Below are 24,158 nucleotides of genomic sequence, written 5' to 3' on the forward strand. Positions count from 1 at the left end.
TGTTCGTCTGAATCTTTCTTATGGACTGAAGTCTTTAGCTTTTTTTGCAGTTGTACTTATGCTTTATTTCCCAGAAATTCCTAGTCTGTGAGCTTGGATTCATGGTTGTGTTCCAGTAATACCTAACAGAATGCTTTACATATAATTAAAACCAATTATACATTTGATGAATGAATACATGAATGCATGCAATTTAATTCCTTTACAACTTAAAAACTTTATAAATAAGATTTGATGGATAGAAATTTCCAAAAGTTATGTTCTAAAATGTTCTTTTACTATAACTGCTATTTTCAATATGGGTTCTAAAGAAAATTCATGTGCAAATGTAATAATTTTTAAATGAATTTCCACTGAAATCTCAATGTAGAGAGGTATTAACTATGTGTTTCAGCATAGTTCTCAGCTTGGACCTAGGGAGTCTGTGGGGATTTTCCCAACATGAGCGAGATTAAGCAACCTGTCATAAAACAGGAAGCAAATGGAAGATTCCTTCTCCCTACAAGGCAGCCTCTGAATGTGGGAAAGGGAAAACGGGCTCAGTATTTCAAGACCAAGCACATACTTACATCATGGAGTGGAAATGCAGAGGAATAAGTGTGAGAATTTAGCAGTCTTTCAATCCCAAACCTTTTCTTCCCATCCTCTATGCCAAAAGGACACCGTGAGAGAATATAATAAACCTATAAGGTAAGCATAAAGAAACACACATTTCAGAACTTTATGCTCTCTATATTTTTTTCAAGTCACAATTTAACAGAGTCTACTTTGCCTCAGTACAGGCTCTGATTATGGAAGGAACCTTTCCCTTTTTGTTTGGAGGAAGATGTAGAGGTTGGGGTTGTATGGAGGCACAGGTATTTCACCTCCTGGGTATGAGAGCTCCTTACTCCCTTGGGGAGAGGGGGAATGGGTCATATAGTTTATTTTTCTTCTCCTGTCCCAAGCTCCTCTGGGAGTCCTTTGTACCAGAATTCATACTATAATCAGGGTTTCAAGTTAGAGTCTAATACCACTGCTACTAATAGCTCAGGTAGGATAATATGGAGTAGAATGGACACTTGGCCAAGCTGTCTTGAATACTTTTGATTAATTACTCTGATGTTTTGAATAGGGCCTTTTCTTGATATCAGAATTTATTCACTCAAGATTATCACACCTCTGCAACTACTTTGCAATCATTTACATATTTTCATCAGTTTTTTCCTCTATATAATTTGGGCTTTGTGTCCTTTGCTTTTGTATGTTTCTCAATTCAATCTCATCTGTTTTTTGTCTTGAGGAACTTTCCAGTATTTCTGCTTTTCTGACTGCTGATTTTGGCCATTTTAGCACTGTTCTATTTTTTTTTTTCTATTTCTTTTTAATATCAAAAAAAAAGTTTATTTCTAAGGCAGGAGAGAATAGAGGTTAAAAGAATCTTCCCAAGCTGACCATAACTTTTTTTTTTTTTTTACTTTTTTGGTTCCATAAACTTTTTCTTTTTTTTAAAATATCTTTATTGGAGTATAATTGCCCCACAATGTTGTTAGTTTCTGCTGTATAACAAAGTGAGTCAGCCATACATACACATATATCCCCATATCCCTTCCCTCTTGCATCTCCCTCTCACCCTCCCCATCCCAACCCTCTGGGTGGTCACAAAGCACTGAGCTGATCTCCCTGTGTCATATGGCTGCTTCCCACTAGCTATCTAGTCTACATTTGTATATATGTAAATGCCACTCTCTCACTTCTTCACAGCTTACCCTTCCCCCACCCCGTGTCCTCAAGCCCACTCTCTATGTCCGTGCCTTTATTCCTGTCCTGCCCCTAGATTCCTCAGAACCATTTTTTTCTTTTATATTCCATATATATGTGTTAGCATATGGTATTTGTTTTTCTTTCTGACTTATTTCACTCTGTAGGACAGACTCTAGGTCCATCCACCTCACTATAAATAACTCAATTTCGTTTCTCTTTATGGCTGAGTAATATTCCATTGTATATATGTGCCACATTTCTTTATCCATTCATCTGTCGATGGACACTTAGGTTGCTTCCATCTCCTGGCTACTGTAAATAGTGCTGCAATGAACATTGTGGTACATGTCTCTTTTTGAATTATGGTTTGCTCAGGGTATATGCCCAGTAGTGGGAATGCTGGGTCATATGGTAGTTCTACTTTTAGTTTTTTAAGGAACCTCCATACTGTTCTCCACAGTGGCTGTATCAATTTACATTCTCACCAACAGTGCAAGAGGGTTCCCTTCTCTCCACAGCCTCTCCAGCATTTGTTGATTCTAGATTTTCTGACGATGGCCATTATGACCCATGTGAGGTGATACTTCATTGTGGTTTTAATTTGCACTCCTCAAATGATTAGTGATATTGAGCATCCTTTCATGTGTTTGTTGGCAATCTGTATATCTTCTTTGGAGAAATGTCTATTTAGGTCTTCTGCCCATTTTTGAATTGCGTTATTTGTTTTATTGATATTGAGCTGCATGAGCTGTTTGTATATTTTGGAGATTAATCCTTTGTCAGTTGCTTCGTTAGCAATTATTTTCTCCCATTCTGAGGGTTGTCTTGTCATCTTTTTTATGGTTTGCTTTGCTGTGCAAAAGCTTTTAAGTTTCATTAGGTCCCATTTGTTTATTTTTGTTTTTATTTCCATTTCTTCAGAAGGTGTCCAAAAGGATCTTGCTGTGATTTATGTCAATAGAGTGTTCTGCCTATGTTTTCCTGTGAGAGTTTTATAGTGCCTCGCCTTACATTTAGGTCTTTAATCCATTTTGAGTTTATTTTTGTGTACGGTGTTAAGGAGTGTTATAATTTCATTCTTTTACATGTAGCTGTCCAGTTGTCCCAGCACCACTTATTGAACAGGCTGTCTTTTCTCCATTATATATTCTTGCCTCCTTTATCAAAGATAAGGTGACCATATGTGTGTAAGTTCATCTCCGGGATTTCTATCCTGTTCCATTGATCTATATTTCTTTTTTTGTGCCAGTACCATACCGTCTTGATTACTGTACCTGTGTAGTAGAGTTTGGAGTATAGGAGCCTGATTCATCCAGCTCCATTTTTCCTTCTCAACATTGCTTTAGCTATTCGGGGTCTTTTGTGTTTCTATACAAATTGTGAAATTTTTTGTTATAGTTCTGTGAAATCTGAAATTGGTAGTTTGATAGGAATTGCACTGAATCTGCAGATTGGTTTGGGTAGTAGAGTCTTTTTCACAATATTGATTTTTCCAATCAAAGAACATGGTATATCTCTCCACCTGTTTGTATCATCTTTAATTTCTTTCATCAGTGTCTTATAGTTTTCTGCATACAGATATTTTGTCTCCTTAGGTAGGTTTATTCCTAGGTATTTTATTCTTTTTGTTGCAATGGTAAATGGCAGCATTTCCTTAATTTCTCTTTCAGATTTTTCATCATTAGTGTATAGGAATGCAAGAGATTTCTTTGCATTAATTTTGTATCCTACTACTTTACAAAATTCATTGATTAGCTCTAGTGGTTTTCTGGTAGCATCTTTAGGATTCGGTATATATAGTATCATGTCATCTGCAAACAGTGACATTTTAACTACTTCTTTTCCGACTTGGATTCCTTTTACTTCTTTTTTTTCTCTGACTGTTGTGGCTAAAATTTCCAAAACTATGTGGAATAATAGTGGTGAGAGTGGGCAACCTTGTCTTGTTCCTGCTCTTAGTGGAAATGGTTTCAATTTTTCACCATTGAGAACAATGTTGGCTGTGGGTTTGTCATATATGGGCCTTTATTATGTTGAGGTAAGTTCCTTCTATGCCTACTTTCTGGAGTGATTTTATCATAAATGGGTGTTGAATCTTGTTGAAAACTTTTCTGCATCTATTAAGATTATCATATGGCTTTTATCCTTCAGTTGGTTAATATGGTGTATCACTTTGATTGATTTGTGTATATTGAAGAATCCTTGCATTCCTGGGATAAACTCCACTTGATCATGGTGTATGATCCTTTTAATGTGCTGTTGCATTCTGTTTGCTAGTATTTTGTTGAGGATTTTTGCTTTTATGTTCATCAGGGTTATTGGCCTGTAGTCTTCTTTTTTTGTGACATCTTTGTCTGGTTTTGGTATCAGGGTGATGGTGGCCTCACAGAATGAGTTTGGGAGTGTTCCTCCCTCTGCTATATTTTGGAAGAGTTTGAGGATAGGTGTAGCTCTTCTCTAAATATTTGATAGAATTCGCCTGTGAAGCCATCTGGTCTTGGGCTTTTGTTTGTTGGAAGATTTTAAATCACAGTTTCAATTTCAGTGCTTGTGATTGGTCTGTTCATATTTTCTATTTCTTCCTGATTCAGTCTTGGCAGGTTGTGCATTTCTAAGAATTTGTCCATTTCTTCCAGGTTGTCCATTTTATTGTCATAGAATTGCTTGTAGTAATCTCTCATGATCCTTTGTATTTCTTCAGTGTCAGTTGTTACATCTCCTTTTCCATTTCTAATTCTATTGATTTGAGTCTTCTCCCTTTTTTCTTGATGAGTCTGGTTAATGGTTTATCAATTTTGTTTATCTTCACAAAGAAACAGCTTTTAGTTTTATTGATCTTTGCTATTGTTTTCTTTATTTCTTTTTCATTTATTTCTGATCTGATCTTTATGATTTCTTTCCATCGGCTAACTTTGAAGGTTTTTTTTGTTCTTCTTTCTCTAATTGCTTTAGGTGTAAGGTTAGGTTGTTTATTTGAGATGCTTCTTGTCTCTTGAGGTAGCATTGTATTGCTATAAACTTCCCTCTTAGAACTGCTTTTGCTGCATCCCATGGGTTTTGGGTTGTTGTGCCATGTTTTCATTGTCATTTGTTTCTAGGTATTTTGATTTCCTCTTTGATTTCTTCAGTGATCTCTTGGTTATTTAGTAGCGTATTCTTTACCCTCTATGTGTTTGTATTTTTTATAGTTTTTTCCCTGTAATTTATACCTAGTCTCATAGCATTATGGTCAGAACAGATACTTAATACAATTTCAATTTTCTTAAATTTACCAAGGCTTGATTTGTGACCTAAGGTATGATCTGTTCTGGAGAATGTTCCATGAGCACTTGAGAAGTAAGTGTATTCTGTTGTTTTTTGATGGAATGTCCTATAAATATCAATTAAGTCCATCTTGTTTAATGTGTCATTTAAAGTTTGTGTTTCTTATTTTCATTTTTGATGATCTGTCCATTGGTGAAAGTGGGGTGTTAAAGTTCCCTACTATGATTGTGTTACTGTCGATTTCCCTTTTTATGGCTGTTAGCACTTGCCTTATGTATTGTTGTGCTCCTATTTGGGTGCATAAATATTTACAATTGTTATATCTTCTTCTTGGATTGATCCTTTGATCATTATGTAGTGTCCTTCTTTGTCTCTTGTAATAGTCTTTATTTTAAAGTCAATTTTTTCTGATATGAGAATTGCTACTGCAGCTTTCTTATGATTTCCATTTGCATGGAATACCTTTTTCCATCCCTTCACTTTCAGTCTGTATGTGTCCCTAGGTCTGAAGTGAGTCTCTTGTAGACAGCATATATACGGGTCTTGTTTTTATATCCATTCAGCCAGTCTAAATGCTGGAGCATTGAATACATTTACACTTAAGATAATTATCAATATGCATGTTCCTATTACCATTTTCTTAATTGTTTTGGGTTTGTTATTGTAGGTCTTTTCCTTGTCCTGTGTTTCCTGTCTAGAGAACTTCCTTTAGCATTTGTTGTAAAGCTGGTTTGGTGGTGTTGAATTTTCTTAGCTTTTGCTTGTCTGTAAAGGTTTTAATTTCTCCTTTGAATCTGAATGAGATCCTTGCTGGTTAGGGTAATCTTGGTTATAGGTTTTTCCCTTTCATCACTTTAAATATGTCCTGCCACTCCCTTCTGGCTTGCAGAGTTTCTCCTGAAAGATCAGCTGTTAACCTTATGGGGATTCCCTTGTATGTTATTTGTTGCTTTTCCTTTGCTCCTTTTAATATTTTTCCTCTGTATGTAATTTTTGATAGTTTGATTAATATGTGTCTTGGAGTGTTTTTCCTCGGCTTTATCCTGTATGGGACTCTCTGCACTTCCTGGACTTGACTGAGTATTTCCTTTCCCATATTAGGGAAGTTTTCAACTACAATGTCTTCAAATATTTTCTCAGTCCCTTTCTGTCTTCTTCTTCTGGGACCCCTATAATTCGAATGTTGTTGTGTTTAATGTTGTCCCAGAGGGTTCTGAGACTCTCCTCAATTCTTTTCATTCTTTTTGTTTATTCTGCTCTGCAGTAGCTATTTCCACTATTTTATCTTCCCGGTCACTTATCCAGTCTTCTGCCTCAGTTTTTCTGGTATTGATTGCTTCTAGAGAATTTTTTAATTTTGGCTGCTTTGTGTCTTTGTTGCTGTGCACACATTTTCTCTAGTTGCAGCAAGTGGGGACTACTCTTCGTTGTGGTGCATAGGTTTCTCATTACGGTGGCTTCTCTTGTTGCAGAGCATGAGCTCCAGGCGCACAGGCTTCAGTAGTTTCAGCACATGGGCTTAGTAGTTGTGGCTCGTGGGCTCTAGAGCACAGGCTCAGTAGTTGTGGCACACTGGCTTAGTTGCTCCACAGCATGTGGGATCTTCCCGGACCAGGGCTTGAACCCGTGTCCCCTGCATTGGCAGGCGGATTCCTAACCAATGCACCACCAGTGAAGCCCCCCTTCTAGAGAGTTTTTTATTTCATTTATTGTGTTGTTCACCATTGTTTGCTCTCTAGTTATTCTAGGTCCTTGTCAAACATTTCTTGTATTTTCTCCATTCTATTTCCAAGATTTTGGATCATCTTTACTATCATTACTCTGAATTCTTTTTCAGGTAGACTGTCTATTTCCTCTTCATTTGTTTGGTTTGATAGGTTCTTATCTTGCTCTTTCATCTGCTGTGTGTTTCTCTTTTGATTTAGCTTAACTTACTGTGTTTGGGGTCTCTTTTTTGCAGGCTGCAGGTTTGTAGCTCCTGTTATTTTTGGTGTCTTCCTGGAGGGGACTGTTGCATGTGTTCTGGTGGATGAGGCTGGATCTTGTCTTTCTGGTGGGCAGGACTGTGTCCAGTGGTGTTTTGGGGTGTCTGTGAACTTGTTATGATTTTAGGCAGCCTCTCTGCTTATGGGTGGGGTTGTGTTCCTGTCTTGCTCGTTGTTTGGTGTGGGGTGTCCAGCACTGGGGCTTGCTGGTCATTGAGTGGAGCTAGGTTTTAGCATTGAAATGGAGATCTCTGGGACATCTCTCACCGATTGATATTATGAGGTCTCTGGTGGTCCAATGTCCTGCACTCGGCTTTCCCACCTCAGAGTCTCAGGCCTGACACCCGGCCAGAGTACCAAGACCCTGTCAGCCACACGGCCAGGTACATGGGGAGTTTCATGCCTTTTGGGAAGTCTGAGGTCTTCTGCCAGTGTTCAGTAGGTGTTCTGTAGGAGGTGTTCCACATGTGGATGTGTTTGATGTATTTGTGGTGAGGAAGGTGATCTCCACATCTTACTCCTCCACCATCTTGCAGGTCCTTCTCTTAGCACTGTTTTACATATACTTCTCTTCACCTCCTCTTTTAAATATTTTATTGTTTAAGGAATTGTTGATTACAATGTTTGTCACCCTTGACAAACATTAGATGATTATCATTATTTAATCTGGTTATTCATTTTAAGGGCAGTTCAATATTATGTCTTGGTAAATAAATGATAATTTAGGCAAAATTGTTTTAATTTTATAAATAATGTGATAAATATTAACTATTTTACATACTTTGCATTATTTCCCTAGGAAACATTCACCAAAAAATTCTCCAAAAAGAACTCTGTACTGGGGAGCTAACAAAGTGGAAAATTTTACTCTTCCAGATATTAAGACTTATTATAAAGCTATGGTAATAAATACAGCATGGTGTTGTCAAACAAGAACAAATCCAAACTTAGGAAAGATTTTAACGATTACTGCAAGAGGATGAGGGGGACTGTTGCAATAGAGAGATCTGGGAACATCTGAAAAGCCAAGCATAAAATGACTTCTTTTATAGGGAGAAGTAAGCCAAGTTCAGGAAGTGTCTTTCTTTGTGTTAAGGAAGGGCTAGTCTACATGCCAACATTGGTTAAGGTTGAGGGTGCAGCAAAGTTTAGGGTCTTTTGGGGGAGTAAGTTCAACTGAATTTTGGTTAATTTACCTAACAGTCCTTTGTTTCAAGTGATCAATTAGGATACATAATTCAGCTAACCATTTATGAAACAAAGAGTGGGAATGTGTCTAACCTTTATTACCACAAAGTAATAACAAAAGGAAGAAATTGTAAGGGTAAGTATAGATCTAAAATACTACTCAGCCACAAAAAAAGAAGTCAATTTTGCCATTCACAACAACATGGATGGACCTGGGGTGTATTATTCTTAGTGAAATAAGTCAGAGAAAGACAAATACTGTAAGTTATCACTTACGGTAGAATGCGATATGTAGAAACTAAAAAATAAAAAAAAATGAATGAAAATAACAAAACAGAAACAGATTCAGAAAGATAGAGAACAAACTAGTGGTTACCAGTGCAAAGAGGGATGGAGGGAGGGGTGAGACAGGGATAGGGAATAAGAGGTACAAACTACTGTGCATAAAATAAATAGGATACATGGATATATTGTACAGCACAGGGAATATAGCCAGTATTTTATAACTTTAAATGGAGTATAATTTGCAAAATTATTGAATCACTATGTTGTACAAAAAAAAAGGCCTAGTACATAGTAAGTGCTATTTAAGTGTTTGCTATTATTAACAGTAAGAATATTCTAAGGAATCTCAAAATTATTTTGCACATTTGCAGGGTCACTGGATTAAGTATATACTTGCAAATATGATTACTTTAAGAAGAATACAAATTTGGATACATGAGTTTGGTATATGTTAAAATATATCAATAAGAAAGAAAGAAAGAAGGAAGGGGGGAGGGAGGGAGGGAGAGAGGGAGGAAGGAAGGAGGGAAGGAAGGGAGAAAGACAGAGAAAGAGGAAAGAGAGTAAAGAAAGATGGAGGGACAGAGGAAGGAAGGAAAGAACTGAAATTTCCCTGGTGCCAAATCTTAGAGCATTTCCTTTAGAGAACTTGTAATTATAAATTCTTTTTCTCTTCTCTTTGAGATGTATGTAAATATTTTTAAAAGCCAAATAAGCCTCTTGCCAGTTTCATAACTCAGGAGTGTTTTTCTTAAGTTTTCCAGGAACCATCTCTTTTAAATGTAAACATCAAGAAAGATAACATCCCTGTTTCCTTGGCTCTATGGGAGTGTAGTCTAGGTACCTGGTTCCAAGCTGTAACTACCTGCTCCACATAGATAAATGAGAAGTTTTTATTATTATTATCATTATTATTATTATTTGGGATAGAGACAACTAATACTGATGAACACTTCAATTAGCAGATGAATTTAGAATAAATTATGTGGCAAACAGTGCTGTCAAGTCAAACGAGGGGTTATCTATGAATATTCTTTAAGTCATATAAGGAAGGGTGGTTCTTTGCAGTAAGTGGTTTTACAGAACAAGAAGAGTGGGAGATTTCTTTAAATTGTCCCAATTTTCCAGGAACAGAACTCAGGCCTAGTTCAACATTGTCAGTATGGATACAAAAACAGACACAGATCAAAGCAGCAGAATCAAACCCAGAAGTAGATATACGAATATCTAGACACATGAGTTATGACAAAGAGGGAACTGTAAAACAGTATGAAAAGTTGAATGTTTTCAATAATTGGTGTAAGTCAAATGACTATACATATGGGGGAGAAAAGACCACTATTTTGCACCACGAAGAAAAATTAATTCCAAGTGGACAGTAGTTCTCAATGTGAAAAGTAAAATAATACAACTTCTAGAATACAGGAAATAACTTCATGACCTTGGTGGTAGTTAAAGGTTAACAGCTTTATTCATAAAGTAAAGGCTCGAGAAAGTAGACTACAGTTGACCCTTGAACAACGTTGGGGTAGGGGCACTGACCCTTTGGGCAGCCAAAAATGTGAATATAATATATAGTTTGCCTTCTGTACACAAGGTCCCTCCATATCTGCGGTTCCACATCTAAGAATTCAACCAACCATGGATCATGTAGTAGTGTACTATTTACTATTGAAAAAAATCCATGTGTAAGTGGACCCTTGCATTTCAAACCCATGTTGTTCAAGAGTCAAGTGTGCATTAAAATTAAGAACATCTGTTTATGAAAAGAAATGAAAAAGGAAGCACAAAGTAAGAAAATATCAGTAAAATATATAATGAATAAAGGGTTCAAATAAAGAATATATAAACTGTTCCTACAAATCAACAAGGGAAGACCTAACTGAAAAACAAAATCAAGAGACATTAGTAGGGACTTAACAAAAGTACATGTCTAAATGCCCAATAAACATAAACAAGGAGATCAATCTCATCTGAGACTGCAAATTAAACCATAATGATACATACACAAATAAGTTTCCATAGAAAGTAATGAAAATTAATGAATAAAAGCTCATACAATTAACCAACCATAGCTAATTTAATCAACCAAATAAATGTTGAGCCAAAGAAGCCAGACTCAAAAGAATACATACCATGTGACTCCATTTTTTATAAAGTTTAAAAACAGACTATGCTAATCTCTGCTGTTAAAAGTGAAAGTCTACCTCTGCTGAGAGGGGCAGGAATAGTGACTGGAAGGAGGCACTAGGGCTTCTGGAGGGCTAGGAAAGTTTTCTCTTTTGATCTGGGTGGTGGTTACATAGCTGTGTTCATTTTGTGATTGAATTCAAAGAGCAGTGCACACTTGTGGGCCTATCTCTATTTATGTTATGCTACAGTTTAAAAAGAAAGATTGGTACTTTTTAGGGTTGAGAAAGATATGTGGAAAACAGCATTCTCCTATGTTGTTAATAGGACTCTAAATTAGTACATAATTTTGTAAAGGGTGATAGTGTAACACATATACATTTTTAAATGCGCATGTTGTTAGATCCAGAAATTATCTATGTGGTACCTATTTTGCAGAAAAATTTACATATATGCCAAAATATGTAAATACCAGGTTGTAAACAGCAGAATGTTTGCAACATCAGAAAAATTGGAAACAAACTCAAAAACTGTCAGAAGTGAAAATGTTTTATAAAATTATGTTACATCTATAAATTAGATATTAGAAATATATATCGTGAGCCTCAGATGTCATGATGATTGTGAAGATGCTTTGAAAAGTATGAAATTCTGTACCAATGTAAGATGCTCTTGTAATACTGTACATTTGTGAACTACAGTATTCTGGAAGAAGATAGGAAGGAAGGGTATTTTCTACATCAACCTTCCAAATAATTTCCTGAACAGAGCAAGAACAGTATTGCTCCACTATGAAGGAGAGGAAATTGTTGAGGTTTTTTTTGGAATTTTATTTTATTTATTTTTTATACAGCAGGTTCTTATTAGTTATCTATCTTATAAATATTAGTGTATATATATGTCAATCCCAATCTCCCAATTCATCCCAACTGTTGAGTTTTAATGCTGAATTAACCTAAGACATTGGCACTCTTTACAAAGAACAAGTAAAGATAAATGAGTACTGACATTTCTATATCTGAGCAAGTTGCTAAGTTGTTCCTACAGTTTCACTGGCCTTTTGTTAACAACTTTTTAATGCAACAAGTATATCTGAAGGATTTACGGTTTGCAGCGTGCTTCATGTATATTCTTTTATTTGATCTTCCGAAAAATGCCAGTCTACCATTCTCTCTGTTTTAAGAGGTTATCTTGTTTAGACAGTAGAGCTATTAACTGAAACCAGGCCTTCTGATTCCATGCCGTGTGCTCAACATTCCCTCAAAGGTTGCCTCTTATATTTTTTGTTGCTGCTGCTACTTTTTAATCCAGGTAGGAAAAGGAAGAAAATTTTTAGTTTGTGGATTTGCAATTTTTATGTAAATTCTAGGCACTACATTTTGTTTAATATTCCTGTCAGTGAATTTTAAAATATATATATAACTAGGGACTAGAAAAATGATTATTTCAAAATCCTTCTTAGACACTTAAGAGTGCTGAACCTAAAGGGAAGGAAGTCTCTCATTCTTCAGGAAAAGATAGTAAGTAGTCTCAAGGGGAAGGGTCTTGTGATTGTTAGGACCCTGGTAACTTCATTAATAGGTTACAGATACATGGGGTAAGAGCAACAAAGAACCTGAATTTTTTTTCCTGTAAAGTCAGATCAATAATAATATCTCATACTTATTGAACCCTTAGTATGTTCCAGAAACTAGTCAAAGTCATTCACACCTTAACTCATTGAATTCTCAGGGTAACCTATGAGGTGGCTATTACTCCTATCTTAACAGGAAGAGACAATGGCACAGAAACTGTGATTAGGAGAGAGGTTTTCAATGGGAAATTTCAAGATCCTAGGACTACAAATGGAGAGGAAATATTATTATTCAAAAGAATGAAAACAAAAATTAAAAAAAAGAAAGACTGAAAACAGTTTTAAATGAAAGGAAAAAGTTCTGATGATTCTCAAATGCTATCTATTGTGAACAAAGTAACATGGCACCTGCCATGTCAGTAAACAAGGAATGTTGCCTGCCACCAAGCTGTCAGCCACTGTAGCCTCCCCACAACAGGGAATTCAGGATGGAGAAAAACAGGATACACGTCCTACATAGTTAAGAGTCATATCAAAGGAATAATTTCAATGAGCCCAGACTCTTGCATCTTCCCATGCATAGTAAAGCACTAAAATCACTAACTTGAGATATCTGGCTTTTGTGATTAGCAGCAATCTTTTAATGTACCACTACATGTATTTTTTTCCAGCAACAAGTCCTATGTACCCTGGCTCCTCCCTTACCTGTTATAACAGTTCCTCAGAGTTCGCAGGAATGTCCTTGAATAAAACATAATTCTCAACTTTTAGGTTGTGCATTTTTTCAGTCAACACCATAACAAAGAAATTAAAACATTCCATTTCCAGTTGGAATGACCAATATTCTTTCTGCTATGCACTGAATTTATAAAACCAAACTATAAGTTTATAAAACCATTTTACAAAAATCTTACAAAACCAAAGTCCTCTGGCTCTCAATTAAGTGATTTCCCCAATATTGCAAGAGGCCTCTCTTTGCTGTGTCCACGCTGTCAACCACTCATTTTTAAACAACAGCTGGAGAAGTAGGGGGGTTAACAGGGTTAAGTGGTCCAAGCAGCCTTTCAAACCTGCCCAACACCACCAAACACTTATCAAAATTTACACAGAAACACCTTGTAGACATAGTATCGCACACGCACACATATAAAAGCACACACAGGCACACATCCCTTACACCAAGGGATGTGCCCAAAGGTCTTCTCTACCTACAATTCTGTTTCTTGATGAGGATGGAAAGAAGCTGGACTCATCTTCAATGAGGAAGAGCTCCTGCCGATGTCTGGTGAATTGGGCAGTGAAATATTCAGCATGAGGATGCTTCACATTCCTTGGGAGCTTCAGAGGCCCAAGCATACAGCTAAAAGGGATTTTGTCAGCTCGAGGAATATCACTCTCCTTAATAGGCATTTTGATTCCCAACACTTCAGCGTAAGTAACTAATACCTCCCAAGGGGCATGGATCTTGACAAAATAAGTTTTCCCATCTTCGGAGTTCTGTATAAAATGGAGGCAAAATAACAGAAAGATTACTGAGTTGATTAAAGAAAGAAAATTTTACAAAATCTCAAACAAATTAAAGACATCAAGTATTTTCAATTTATTGAAAAATTTCAGCAAAACTTTGCAAATGCTCAAAACAATTATACATATTATACTTACATATATATGTATATATGTGTATACTATATGTGTGTGTGTGTGTGTGAGACATAGAGACAGATAGAGACAAAGAATATTTTAAAAAATATATTTCAGGGTCAATGTACACTAGTCTGAAGTCCATAGAAACACATGTGGTTCTGGGAAATCTCTTAAGTTTTTAGCAACTAGCTATAAGCTTAGAACTGTGTTTAGGGTATATGAGAAATACATACAAAGTGTAAGATATACTCCCTCTTCTTATGCAGTTTTGATGTATCACCTACACCTAAAGGAGGAACTTTAGGTAATAAGGGTTCATTACACAGGAGAATAATTAAGTTGCACATAGAATATGTGGTATAATTCATATTTACTAGTTCAGTAAATTACAGGGATAAATAAGAAGTAGAGACTATTAATTTAGAAGTAGAGAGTATTAGAGTTTCACGGACAGGGTGGGATCTGAAATAGGTCTTTAAAAGTAATTTTGAAGGAAATTCTAGAAAACCAGTAAATGGTAGGAGGTTAAAAAAAATTTGGCATATTCATGAGCACAAAAAGTGTCTTGACTTAACTAGAAGGTTGTGTTGCAAGATAGCCAGGTTAACTAGTTAGGGTGCTAGATTATAGGCTGCCTTCAAAATGACACAGATATGAAACAAAAACCATGTCTTTACTTTCTCTGGATCCTGACTAGAACTATTTATGCCTATTTTTAAAGTGCTCCACTCATCCCTTATCATCTCAAATTCAAAGCACTGACCTACTTATTTACCTGGAAGACCACAAGCCCTACCATTCCCAGTTACATGTCAGTAGCCAAAAAAGCTATTGTTTTACTCCCAAACACAAAGTCTAGCCAGTCAAAGGTCAGAGGAGAAGAAAACAAAACTTAAAAAATCAAGACTCTGATATAGATTAACAATTACATTTACCATTTTATCTTCAATTTCCAACTCAAGACCTATTTTTCTGAGATTTTCTTCAAACTCTTTCCTTCTTTCCTATGGAAAAACAAATTAGTAGAATTATGTAAAACCCTTTTATTTGTCCAGCGATAAACAGACTTGTTACACAATGACTGTGCCTCCAGATGGCCCCTTGGTTGTATATAAAACTACTCTATGTATTACCCCCACCTGAGTGCCATGGCCTGCTTTTCACCTATATTATAAATCACAGTATAACTATAAAAATCCAATATATCTAGGAATAATCTCCAGGAAATATGCAGGACCTCTATCTGAAGAAAATGCAGAAAACTTTACTAATTAACATAAAAAATTTGATAAACAGAGAGACATATTATACTCCTAGTTGGGAAGATTCAGTACTACAAAGATATCAGTATTCTTCAAATAAAGGACATATTTAATGCAATTTTGAGCCAAAATATCATCATGACTTTTTAATCATGAAGAATAATTTCACTTAGAAAAAGTAAAATTAAATTTAATTCAATTAAATGCAAATAATCATTATTGTGGGCTTTAAAACTGATTGTCGAAAAATCTTTTGGCTTTATGATTTAAGTGTGAAAAAATTGTAACAGTGATTTAAGTATAATTCAAGTACGATTTAACTCTTATGTAAGTGTGAAAAAATATAAATGTGACTTAAATGTAAAAAATTATGACTTAAGTGTGAAAAATAGTAAGTGAAATTTTAAAAGGTTTCACTAGGATATTACAGGACACATCTTCAAATGGATATGTCCACCTTGAGAGATCTTCAAACTTTACAAGGAATAAAATATAATTTTAATGGGTTCTTTTTCTCCATTTCCAAAGCTTACTACATGTGAGAATATGTCTATGAATAATTCTCCTCTCTCTGATACCCTTTCACAATTGCCCTTCTCCTAGGTTACCAAAGAAAAGGCAGGCTGTGAACATCCAGGAAAGCAAAAACAAAACAAAACAACAAGGGAAGCAAAAACAAAACAAAACAACAAGGGGCAGAGAGGGACATTCAAAATATTGTTGTCAGTATTTAAAAAAGTGAATCTTCTCACTTTAGTAACAAATGCTTTTGCAAGTCATGTGGACACCAATTCTCTGAGTTCAGTAAAACTGAAGGCCGAGCTAAGAGGATTATTAGGTGACAGACCATTAAACATTACTTTTATGATAAATCACTTTGTAATTTGGGGCTATAATTCAGGAGGTCAAAAAAGATTCAAACTGCTAAAACAGTACCTTTTCTACTTCAATCTACTTATCTGAACAAGCTTAATTTATACAAACATATATAAAAATAGAATATACTTGAAGCTGAACCATCTCATTCTAGGAATAATTCTCATTCATCTACAAATAAGGAAAATATTATTTTTGGGTTTTTTTTTTTTACATCTTTATTGGACTATAATTGCTTTACAATGGTGTGTTAGTTTCTGCTTTATAACAAAGTGAATCAGCTATACATATATATCTATCCCCATATCTCCTCCCTCTTGCGTCTCCCTCCCACCCTCCCTATCCCACCCCTCTAGGCGGTCACAAAGCACCGAGCTGATCTCCCTGTGCTGTGTCTGCTTCCCACTCTATGGCGGAGGAGTAAGATGTGGAAAATATTGTTTAAAGCCCCTGTGTTCATTTCATTAATTGACGCATTTAGGATGATGTTACTTTTGATGTTTGATAACTACTTGTCAAATATTGTAGTATATTCATGATGTTTTATCAATTATACACTTGTACAGTTGTAAAAAAAAAAAACCCTCAAAACAAAAGAAGAAGGTTAAGGCTTAGACTGTTCTGGTGAAAGGAAATAAAAACATTTCAAGGTATATACACATTTGTTGTAACAAACTTAAGACTGAACAAACAATAAAAGACTCCCAAAAATAAAGCACTGAAATAAGGAAAAAATTATGTGGACAGAGTGGAAGGAAAATTTTAGGTGGAGAAAAATAAATGATGTAAAATTCGAAGTGTTAAAAAAGTTTCTTCATATGATTCATTTTTTAAAATAAATGATGGTGAGTGTCAAATTTCCATGGTATTTACCTTCTAGAGATATATGCTAAAAACTGGACCATTTACAAAACATTGTAGATTATATCCTTTGCAACTACTGAAATGTACGATAAATAATTGTAGTTGGGGAAGACTTGTAGATGAATCAGGCTTTCAGCGGAGTCCAGGAGTTCATTTTAGACCTGCTGAGTCTGAGATTCTGTAAGACTTCCAAGTAGAGATGCAGAATAGTCACATGGGAAAGAAGTACAAACTGGAAAGGTAAACGTTGGAATTAGCACAAACATGGTTTTAAATTCTAAAACTGTGAGACAGGAAGCATCATCAAAGAAATCAATGTAGGCTGAGAAAAGAAGAGGATTAAGGACTGAACATGAGGCACTACAATAACAAGAAATCAGGGAGAAGAAAAGATTGAGAAGGAGCAGCTAGTGAAATAAGAAGAAAACTAAGAGAATGTGGAGACCTGGAAGCTGAGTGAAGAACATAAACTGTAGAGAAGGGAATGGTAAGCAGTGGCAAATGCTGCTAACAGGTCAAGCAAGATGAGGGTTGAGACTTGATCATTGGATTCATTTATCTGAAGATAATCAGAGTGGGTGACATTAAGGCCTGATAGGAATGGGTTTAAGAGAAAACTAGGCAAAAAAGGAAATTGACAAATCGACATTAGCTGGCAGGGAAATTGAGATTAAGAGGAGGTTTTTGTGCTTGCTTTTTAATTTGTTTTTAATACGGAAGAATTAACAGCACATTTATTTATTGAAAGAAATGATTCTGTAAAGAACACCACAAAATGCAGTTTTAAGAGAGAGGAAAGAATCGTAAAAGCAATATCCCTAAGTAGGTATACAGAAAAGAGTTAATATAACAGGCTTGAAACTGCTATCTTTAGAAAGGCCTGCCTGCAAGGTTGGTTCTGGTGTCTGGGAACTTGGTTTTTGTGAGGGTTCCCACCATTCCCAGAACTACTAAGAGTGGCTCACTTTACCTCAACTGTTTGTACAAACTATGTAGTTCATACTGAACATCTGCTTTTTTCCAGGACTACGGAATGTTGGTATGAGAGAGGCAGAAGGTTACAAGGACCAGCCCCCAATAAAATCTTAACAGCTCTGAGTCTTTAATGAGCTTCTTTAGTAAACAGTACTTCCAATGTGATGTAATACATTGTTACTGGAGGAATTAACTGCATCCTGTGTGACTCCACTGGGAGAGAATTCTTATAAGCTTGCTCCTGGTTTTCTCTGGACTTTGCCCCATGCATCTTTTCCTTTTGCTGATTTTGCTTTTATTATTTCATTGCAATAAAACATAGCCATTGAGTATGGCTACATGCTGTGTCCTGTGAGTCCTTTTAGTGAGTCAGCAAACCTGGGGGGAGTCTTGTTGACTCCTAAACGGTAGGCAAGAAGAAAGGGATCCAGAACACAAGAAAATGTGTTGGCTTTAGATAGAAGGATAAATAGTTCATCTATGGTAAAAGGAAGAAAGGTAGATTATACAGGTGGAAGATGCTGGTAGATGGACAAATGTGGTAATGAAAATTAAGAATTTCTCTTCTATTTGCTTCAGTTTTCTCAGTGACTTAGAAAAGTGGTCAGCTAAGCTTGAAAATGGGGAGGATACATAGAAGGTGTGAGAGAGAAAAAATTGTAAAACAGTCACCCAGGAGAGTGGGAAACTGAATAAATTAAGCAAGTAAAGTATGACTGGCAGATAGCATTAAGGACCAAGTTGAGATCTATCAGCACAAATATGAGATAAAACCAGTAAGTGAATTGTATGTCTGTCTTTCTGCATGGTTCTAGCATTAGCAGGTGGAGAGTTGGGTTTAACTAAAATTGTTTTCCAAAGTTAAGTACAATTGAGAGATGGGCAAGGGATTTGATGGCACATGCAATAGAGTATAATGTGACATGAGATTTAAACTGAATAAGCCTAAAAAAGAGCATAAACATAAGGAGTAGCAGTAAAAAGGTAGTTAAGATAATTGTATCTTATCTGGTCCTGGTGCAGTTGAAGGAAGAAGAGTATTGGTCAGACATATTCGAGGAATTGGTCAGACAGTTGGATACTTTGAATGAGATTATAAAGAGTTGTAGTTATTAGTAATGACAAGTTCTAGGGGAGTGAATGGCTGAGTTAGAGACTAAGATACTTGCAAAAGGGAGTTCAAGGAACAGAGAGGCTAGGATGCCAAAATAATCATCTAGATAACCATTGAGATAATCAATACTTAAAAAGGGAGTATTTGTGGAGACAGTGATAGTGATCCAGAAGCTAAAATTGTTGAGAAATAGAACAGAAGACCAGGGACAGATTAATGACAGCAACAATGCAGGGTAGCGATAACTCCAATGAGATTTAAAACTCAGGACCTTCAAGGCTGAGCGAGGGAGGATAGACTGTAATTAACAATAAGATAAAAGGAGAGCAGGCATTCATCCATTTCCAGAAAAAGTGTAAGGGAAAACCATCACCGCTTGAGAGGACTGCTGTGGAAGGCACCAAACCCACACGAGGAGCTAGGCTTGAAGGGGACATTCAGAGAAGAGCTGAATATGGTGATAGTGAATGAATTTTAGAGGCCTGGTGGAAGAGTTTCCAGGCAAAGGGTGGAAGAAATGGACAGAAATGGCTATGTACAGGGCCTTATGGGGATGATAGCTACAGTTTTTTACTTTATGTGACATTTATTTCCTATGTAAGTATGTTAGCAAATGTTAGCTTACCCATATGAATTAATATATTAATTCATTATTTCAAATATCTAATATTTATTAAGCATCCATTATGCTCTAACTGCTGTTCTAAGCATTTGAGTATACAGTAATGAACAAGACAAAGTCCTTGGTTTTGTGAACTTAATTTATGGTGTTAGAGACAGTAAACAAGTAAAAAAATGAATAAATAATGTAAGTTCAGAAAGTGATATGGTCAGAAAGAACATAATATCAAGGCTATTCAGATAAAATGGATTAATGAAAGTTGAAATGAAAATTAAACACAAAAGATAAATATTACATTCAGACATACACCTCAAATTCTGGAGGTCACATTTAATATCAAAGGTGAGCTATATAAAAAATATATCAGTCACTTGGGAGAAGAAAAAGAAGTCACTGTCCAAAATATCCAAAAAATAAAATTGACTTTACACATCCATTCTTAGGCTGCTTATTTTGTAGTCTTTTCACTCAGTTTCAGGTTTCAGTAACACTCTGGGGCTGCTAACTTTTACAACATAATTCAGAGGAAACATCCCTGTCAAAGTATAGAATGTGCTTCTTTTTATTATTCCCATCTCTCTTACATAAGTACTTACTGCCTTCAGTTCAGCTTCTTTCTTTATGTCATCAACATAGGAAAGCACAAAATCAATTTGCCTAATCCCATCTCGGAAGAAGATAGAATCTTTGCTTTGTTCATCTTTTTTAAACTGCAGGAGACATGAATGACACAACTTTAAATTATAGTTTTACTTTCAGATGACAAAAACTTGAAAGGGATTAGCTAAAATTTGGTCACCATCTAATTTTTTTCAGTCCTGAAATGACAGGTGAAGACAACCAGAGTTTTCATCAACAGAAGATCATGCTTATTTAAGAAAGTGAAATGCCATAAAGAAGTTACATATTAAATAAAGACTCAAGATGAAGCTAAGCATATTTACTACATGCACACACAATAAAAATGCTACAATCATACCAAAACACAAAATGAATACATGTATACATTGATCCCAAAATGCATATTCAGAGAGATTTGTTATCTTCATTAAACAACGTACCAATTAGTCCAACAAATAATTCATGGTCACACACTACTTTGGGGGTATAATTAATTATAGACCAATTAATGAAACTCACTGCAAGAACATAAACTTATGATTAATGCTTATATGTATGTTTTCATAAAATTGCTAATTTCTAATTCAACTTTTGAAGGGTTAAAATGAAATCAACATGCAGTTAAAAATTAGAAAGCAAGTTAGCTTGCCAGCTGGCTTCACTACAAGTAAACTCTCATGCAAATTTCCTTTCAATATCAACTTCCTAAGTGAGATAAAAGCAATCCGCTGTTTAAATTTGTGTTATTCTCTCAGTATAATCGTCAAACTTACAAATTCAGCTTTCTCATGTGAAGTTCATTAATTCCTCCCCTTTCAAAACTGCAAAAATACTAGAGAGCTTCAGAAAGAAGAGATTTCATGTTTGACTGATTTGGTCTTCTTTATAGTTTATATATAATATGTAATAGTTAATATTTGGAATAGGCCACATATAATACCTAGAATGATGTAAATAGATGATGCAGTGCATGTCAGTGATCTCTCTAACCCTGTGATGCAAATTTATAACATAGGCAACTTTCCAACTGCTTTCCAACTGCTTTAGCTAACCTGTGATTGGGGAACTGGGTTTTTAATTTTCATAACTGGTATTTATATTAGTTTCTGAGTTTCCTTTATGGTACTCTATGCTGTTTTTCATTCAAGTCAGGCCAGGCAGATCACCCATAAAAAGGATTGGTTGTAGATCAGTCAAGTAAGAATAAGACAAAAATCTCATGTTTGATCTGTGGTCTATGAACAGAATAACTGTATTTTATCTATATGAATGCATAACTGATGTGTCTTAGAAAGAACTAGCTCCCAATGCACAGGAGGAAATAAGTGGAAAAAAGAATGAAGAAACAAAAAATATTCAGGGAGTCTAGAGATTACATATCAAAATACAGTAATTCAAATGTTATGTCTGAGTTCTCTACACCCCAAAGGATACATAATCATCTCTATTTTCCTAAAAGAAAGTAAAACAAAAAGAAAACCCTGAAAAATTTCAAACTGTTATCATGTTATATCTTGATTATAAATTACTAAAAAAAGGTGAACAAAACAAAAAAATTATTTGAGCTCTTGTAAATCATCACAGTATTAGCATATCTTATGAAATTCACCAAAATTTGTGGAGCCAACTGTGGAAGGAATAAAAAATACTAATTAGATTAGATATAATCAAAGCAAAAAGTTAGAGGGAAAAAACAATAATCTTTTTGCTCTAAATCTGGGACAGTCATATTCTGTATGGTAGAAGGTTTTTTTAAACACCATCTATTTATAAGCGGTCATATTGTTTGAACAAGCTAAATTTAGGTCCACAGAGAGAAGTTCTGGTGATAGAAGATGTGCACATAGAAATCAACAAAAATCACACTCAAGAGTTCTTGTCTATTAGGGAACAAACAAAGTAACTAGAATAGTGAATCTAATTATTTCCTGAATGTTCAGTCAAAATGGGTGTGTGTAATTCCCTTCTCCTGAAAGGTAGCCAAGGTAGCCTTTGGCTACCTAGAAAAACCCAAATTTCTATAATTATGTCATACCCTAACGATAAACTGTAAAAATTTTTTTAAATACAGAGAAATTACTGGTAGCCTTGTAAATCACCATGAGGTACATATCTTAGGACTGTTAACAAAAACTGGTTGAAGTCAACTGGGGCAGAAAAACCTGATAATTTTGTTACATATAATTGAACACTATTAAAACACATCATTCTTCTGTTTTTCTCAGGACATGACATTAAGATCATTTTTTGCAGTGTGTATAAGGTTTGTATTTATATTTGTATTTGTGGTTGATTTGTTCTTGGAAATGCCTGTTTATAGTGAGGCAAATATCTGGGTGGCTATTGAATGAGGTCGTTTATCTGAGGTTTATAAACTTGGATTCTTGATGGGGATTCGTAAACTTCTGAAACTGTATGTAAACTGCATGTGTGTATATGTGTATGTGCATGTGTGTGTATTTAATTACATTTTTTTAGGAAAAGTTTCCAAAGCTTGAATCAGACCCAAAAAAGATTCAGAATCACCATTCTAAAACCCCAGTTGCCTGAGGAATAGGAATCAGTGACAAAGTTCCCCAAATCAATAGTATTCATTGCAACAAAAATGACTCGGGCTAGCACTGCAGCACTAGCAATGCATCCAAAGCATAAGCAGCATCATTCAGCACTGGTTACCATAAGACGCCGCCTCAGGAACAAATTGAATCGCTTTGCAGACTGTGAAGCAATCAACAGAGAGTTAGCAAATCCTGCCCAGGATTAAAGAAAAGATCCCCTGCAAAAACAGACACGCAAACAAACAAGACCCTCAGTATGATCACTCATGTGAATATGCATGTGTATGTGTAATAATTAAATTGGAGGGTGGGAGAAGACAGAAGAAAAGAACAAAAAAAAATAGGAAGGAAACAATAAAAAATAAATGAAAGAAAAAAAAAGGAGACTTCAAAGTAAATTTCCCTAAATCCCTTTACAATAACTTTAAATAATACACATTTGTGGACCTGGATTAAGAAGAGAAAAAAGAATAATGAAGGAAAACATGAGAATGGAAATGTAAAGTAAAATAGGTATAATAGGTATTCTGTTAAGTATGCCTATACACATCTGACAAAGAAAGCAAAATTACTACAGTTATTCTGGGACCATGTATGTTATGAAAAGTTTACCCAATAGTGTAAAATACTTCATAACTGAAAAAACACTGAAATCACCATTATCATGTACATGTGTGTGTAATTACTTTTTTTAGGAAGAGCTTCCAAAGCTTTAATCAGATCCAAAAAAGATTAAGAATCTTTCATTACCATTAAAATATTTCACTACCAAAATACTGAAGAAAAAAAGGAAAAGTCATTAGATTATTTAAATGCTGAGTTGTCTTCAGTCTTCAGTTACCATGACCATTATTTTTAAAATACCAAAGCAATTAATTTAAAACATCTGGGATAATCAATATTTGAAAGAAAATCTATGGCACAAAAAAGGCAAGTATTGTATTTTATAGTATAATGAAATGATATATTATCTAATAAAATTATCAACAAAGAGCTTCAGTTCTTGTCATGCAAAGTTTTGTTTAAACTGTTGTTTTCCCGGAATAGGCTAAAGAGACCTAAGCAACTGGTGACTAAGGTGGGAAAGTCCCTGCTCTGTAAACTGATGAGCCTACTACGTATAGATGAGTTAATATTGTTGTTATTTAAAAACAACAGATACAAGATGGACGTTGGTCATTGTATAAAACATATTTTAAACTGTTATTTTTTGTTGGGGTGAAACATTTCACCTTAGGACTTTGATTTTCTTGGGATCCTTCATGAGATTCACAAGTTACTGTTTTTCTCAGATGTTTTACCTAAAGTCATCACAGAATTGTTAAGGGAAATGAAACACTCACACACTAAGAGGCCAAATAGGACCATATTATGACTTTCATGGGCCCCTACCTCTATTAAAATTTTTTTAATTAAAAAAATAATATATATGATTATCTTTTTTGTTTTTTTTA

The 24,158-nt window shown here is 35.1% G+C and overlaps 1 protein-coding gene across 1 annotated transcript in view; it reads right to left on the minus strand.

Annotated features, from left to right (window-relative positions):
* The window catches only part of ANO5 (anoctamin 5), a gene marked incomplete at both ends in the record, with an annotated part of 110,932 nt that overhangs the window by 44,068 nt on the left and 42,706 nt on the right, over positions 1-24,158 (minus strand). Inside the window, 4 exons of the mRNA XM_079707778.1 lie at positions 570-683; positions 13,381-13,665; positions 14,748-14,816; positions 20,122-20,235. Coding sequence (XP_079563904.1) covers positions 570-683; positions 13,381-13,665; positions 14,748-14,816; positions 20,122-20,235 — 582 coding nt within the window. The remainder of the gene's footprint in view (positions 1-569; positions 684-13,380; positions 13,666-14,747; positions 14,817-20,121; positions 20,236-24,158) is intronic.

The sequence above is a fragment of the Hyperoodon ampullatus genome, assembly GCF_949752795.1.
Source record: "Hyperoodon ampullatus genome assembly, chromosome: 7".
NCBI classification, from domain to species: domain Eukaryota; kingdom Metazoa; phylum Chordata; class Mammalia; order Artiodactyla; family Ziphiidae; genus Hyperoodon; species Hyperoodon ampullatus.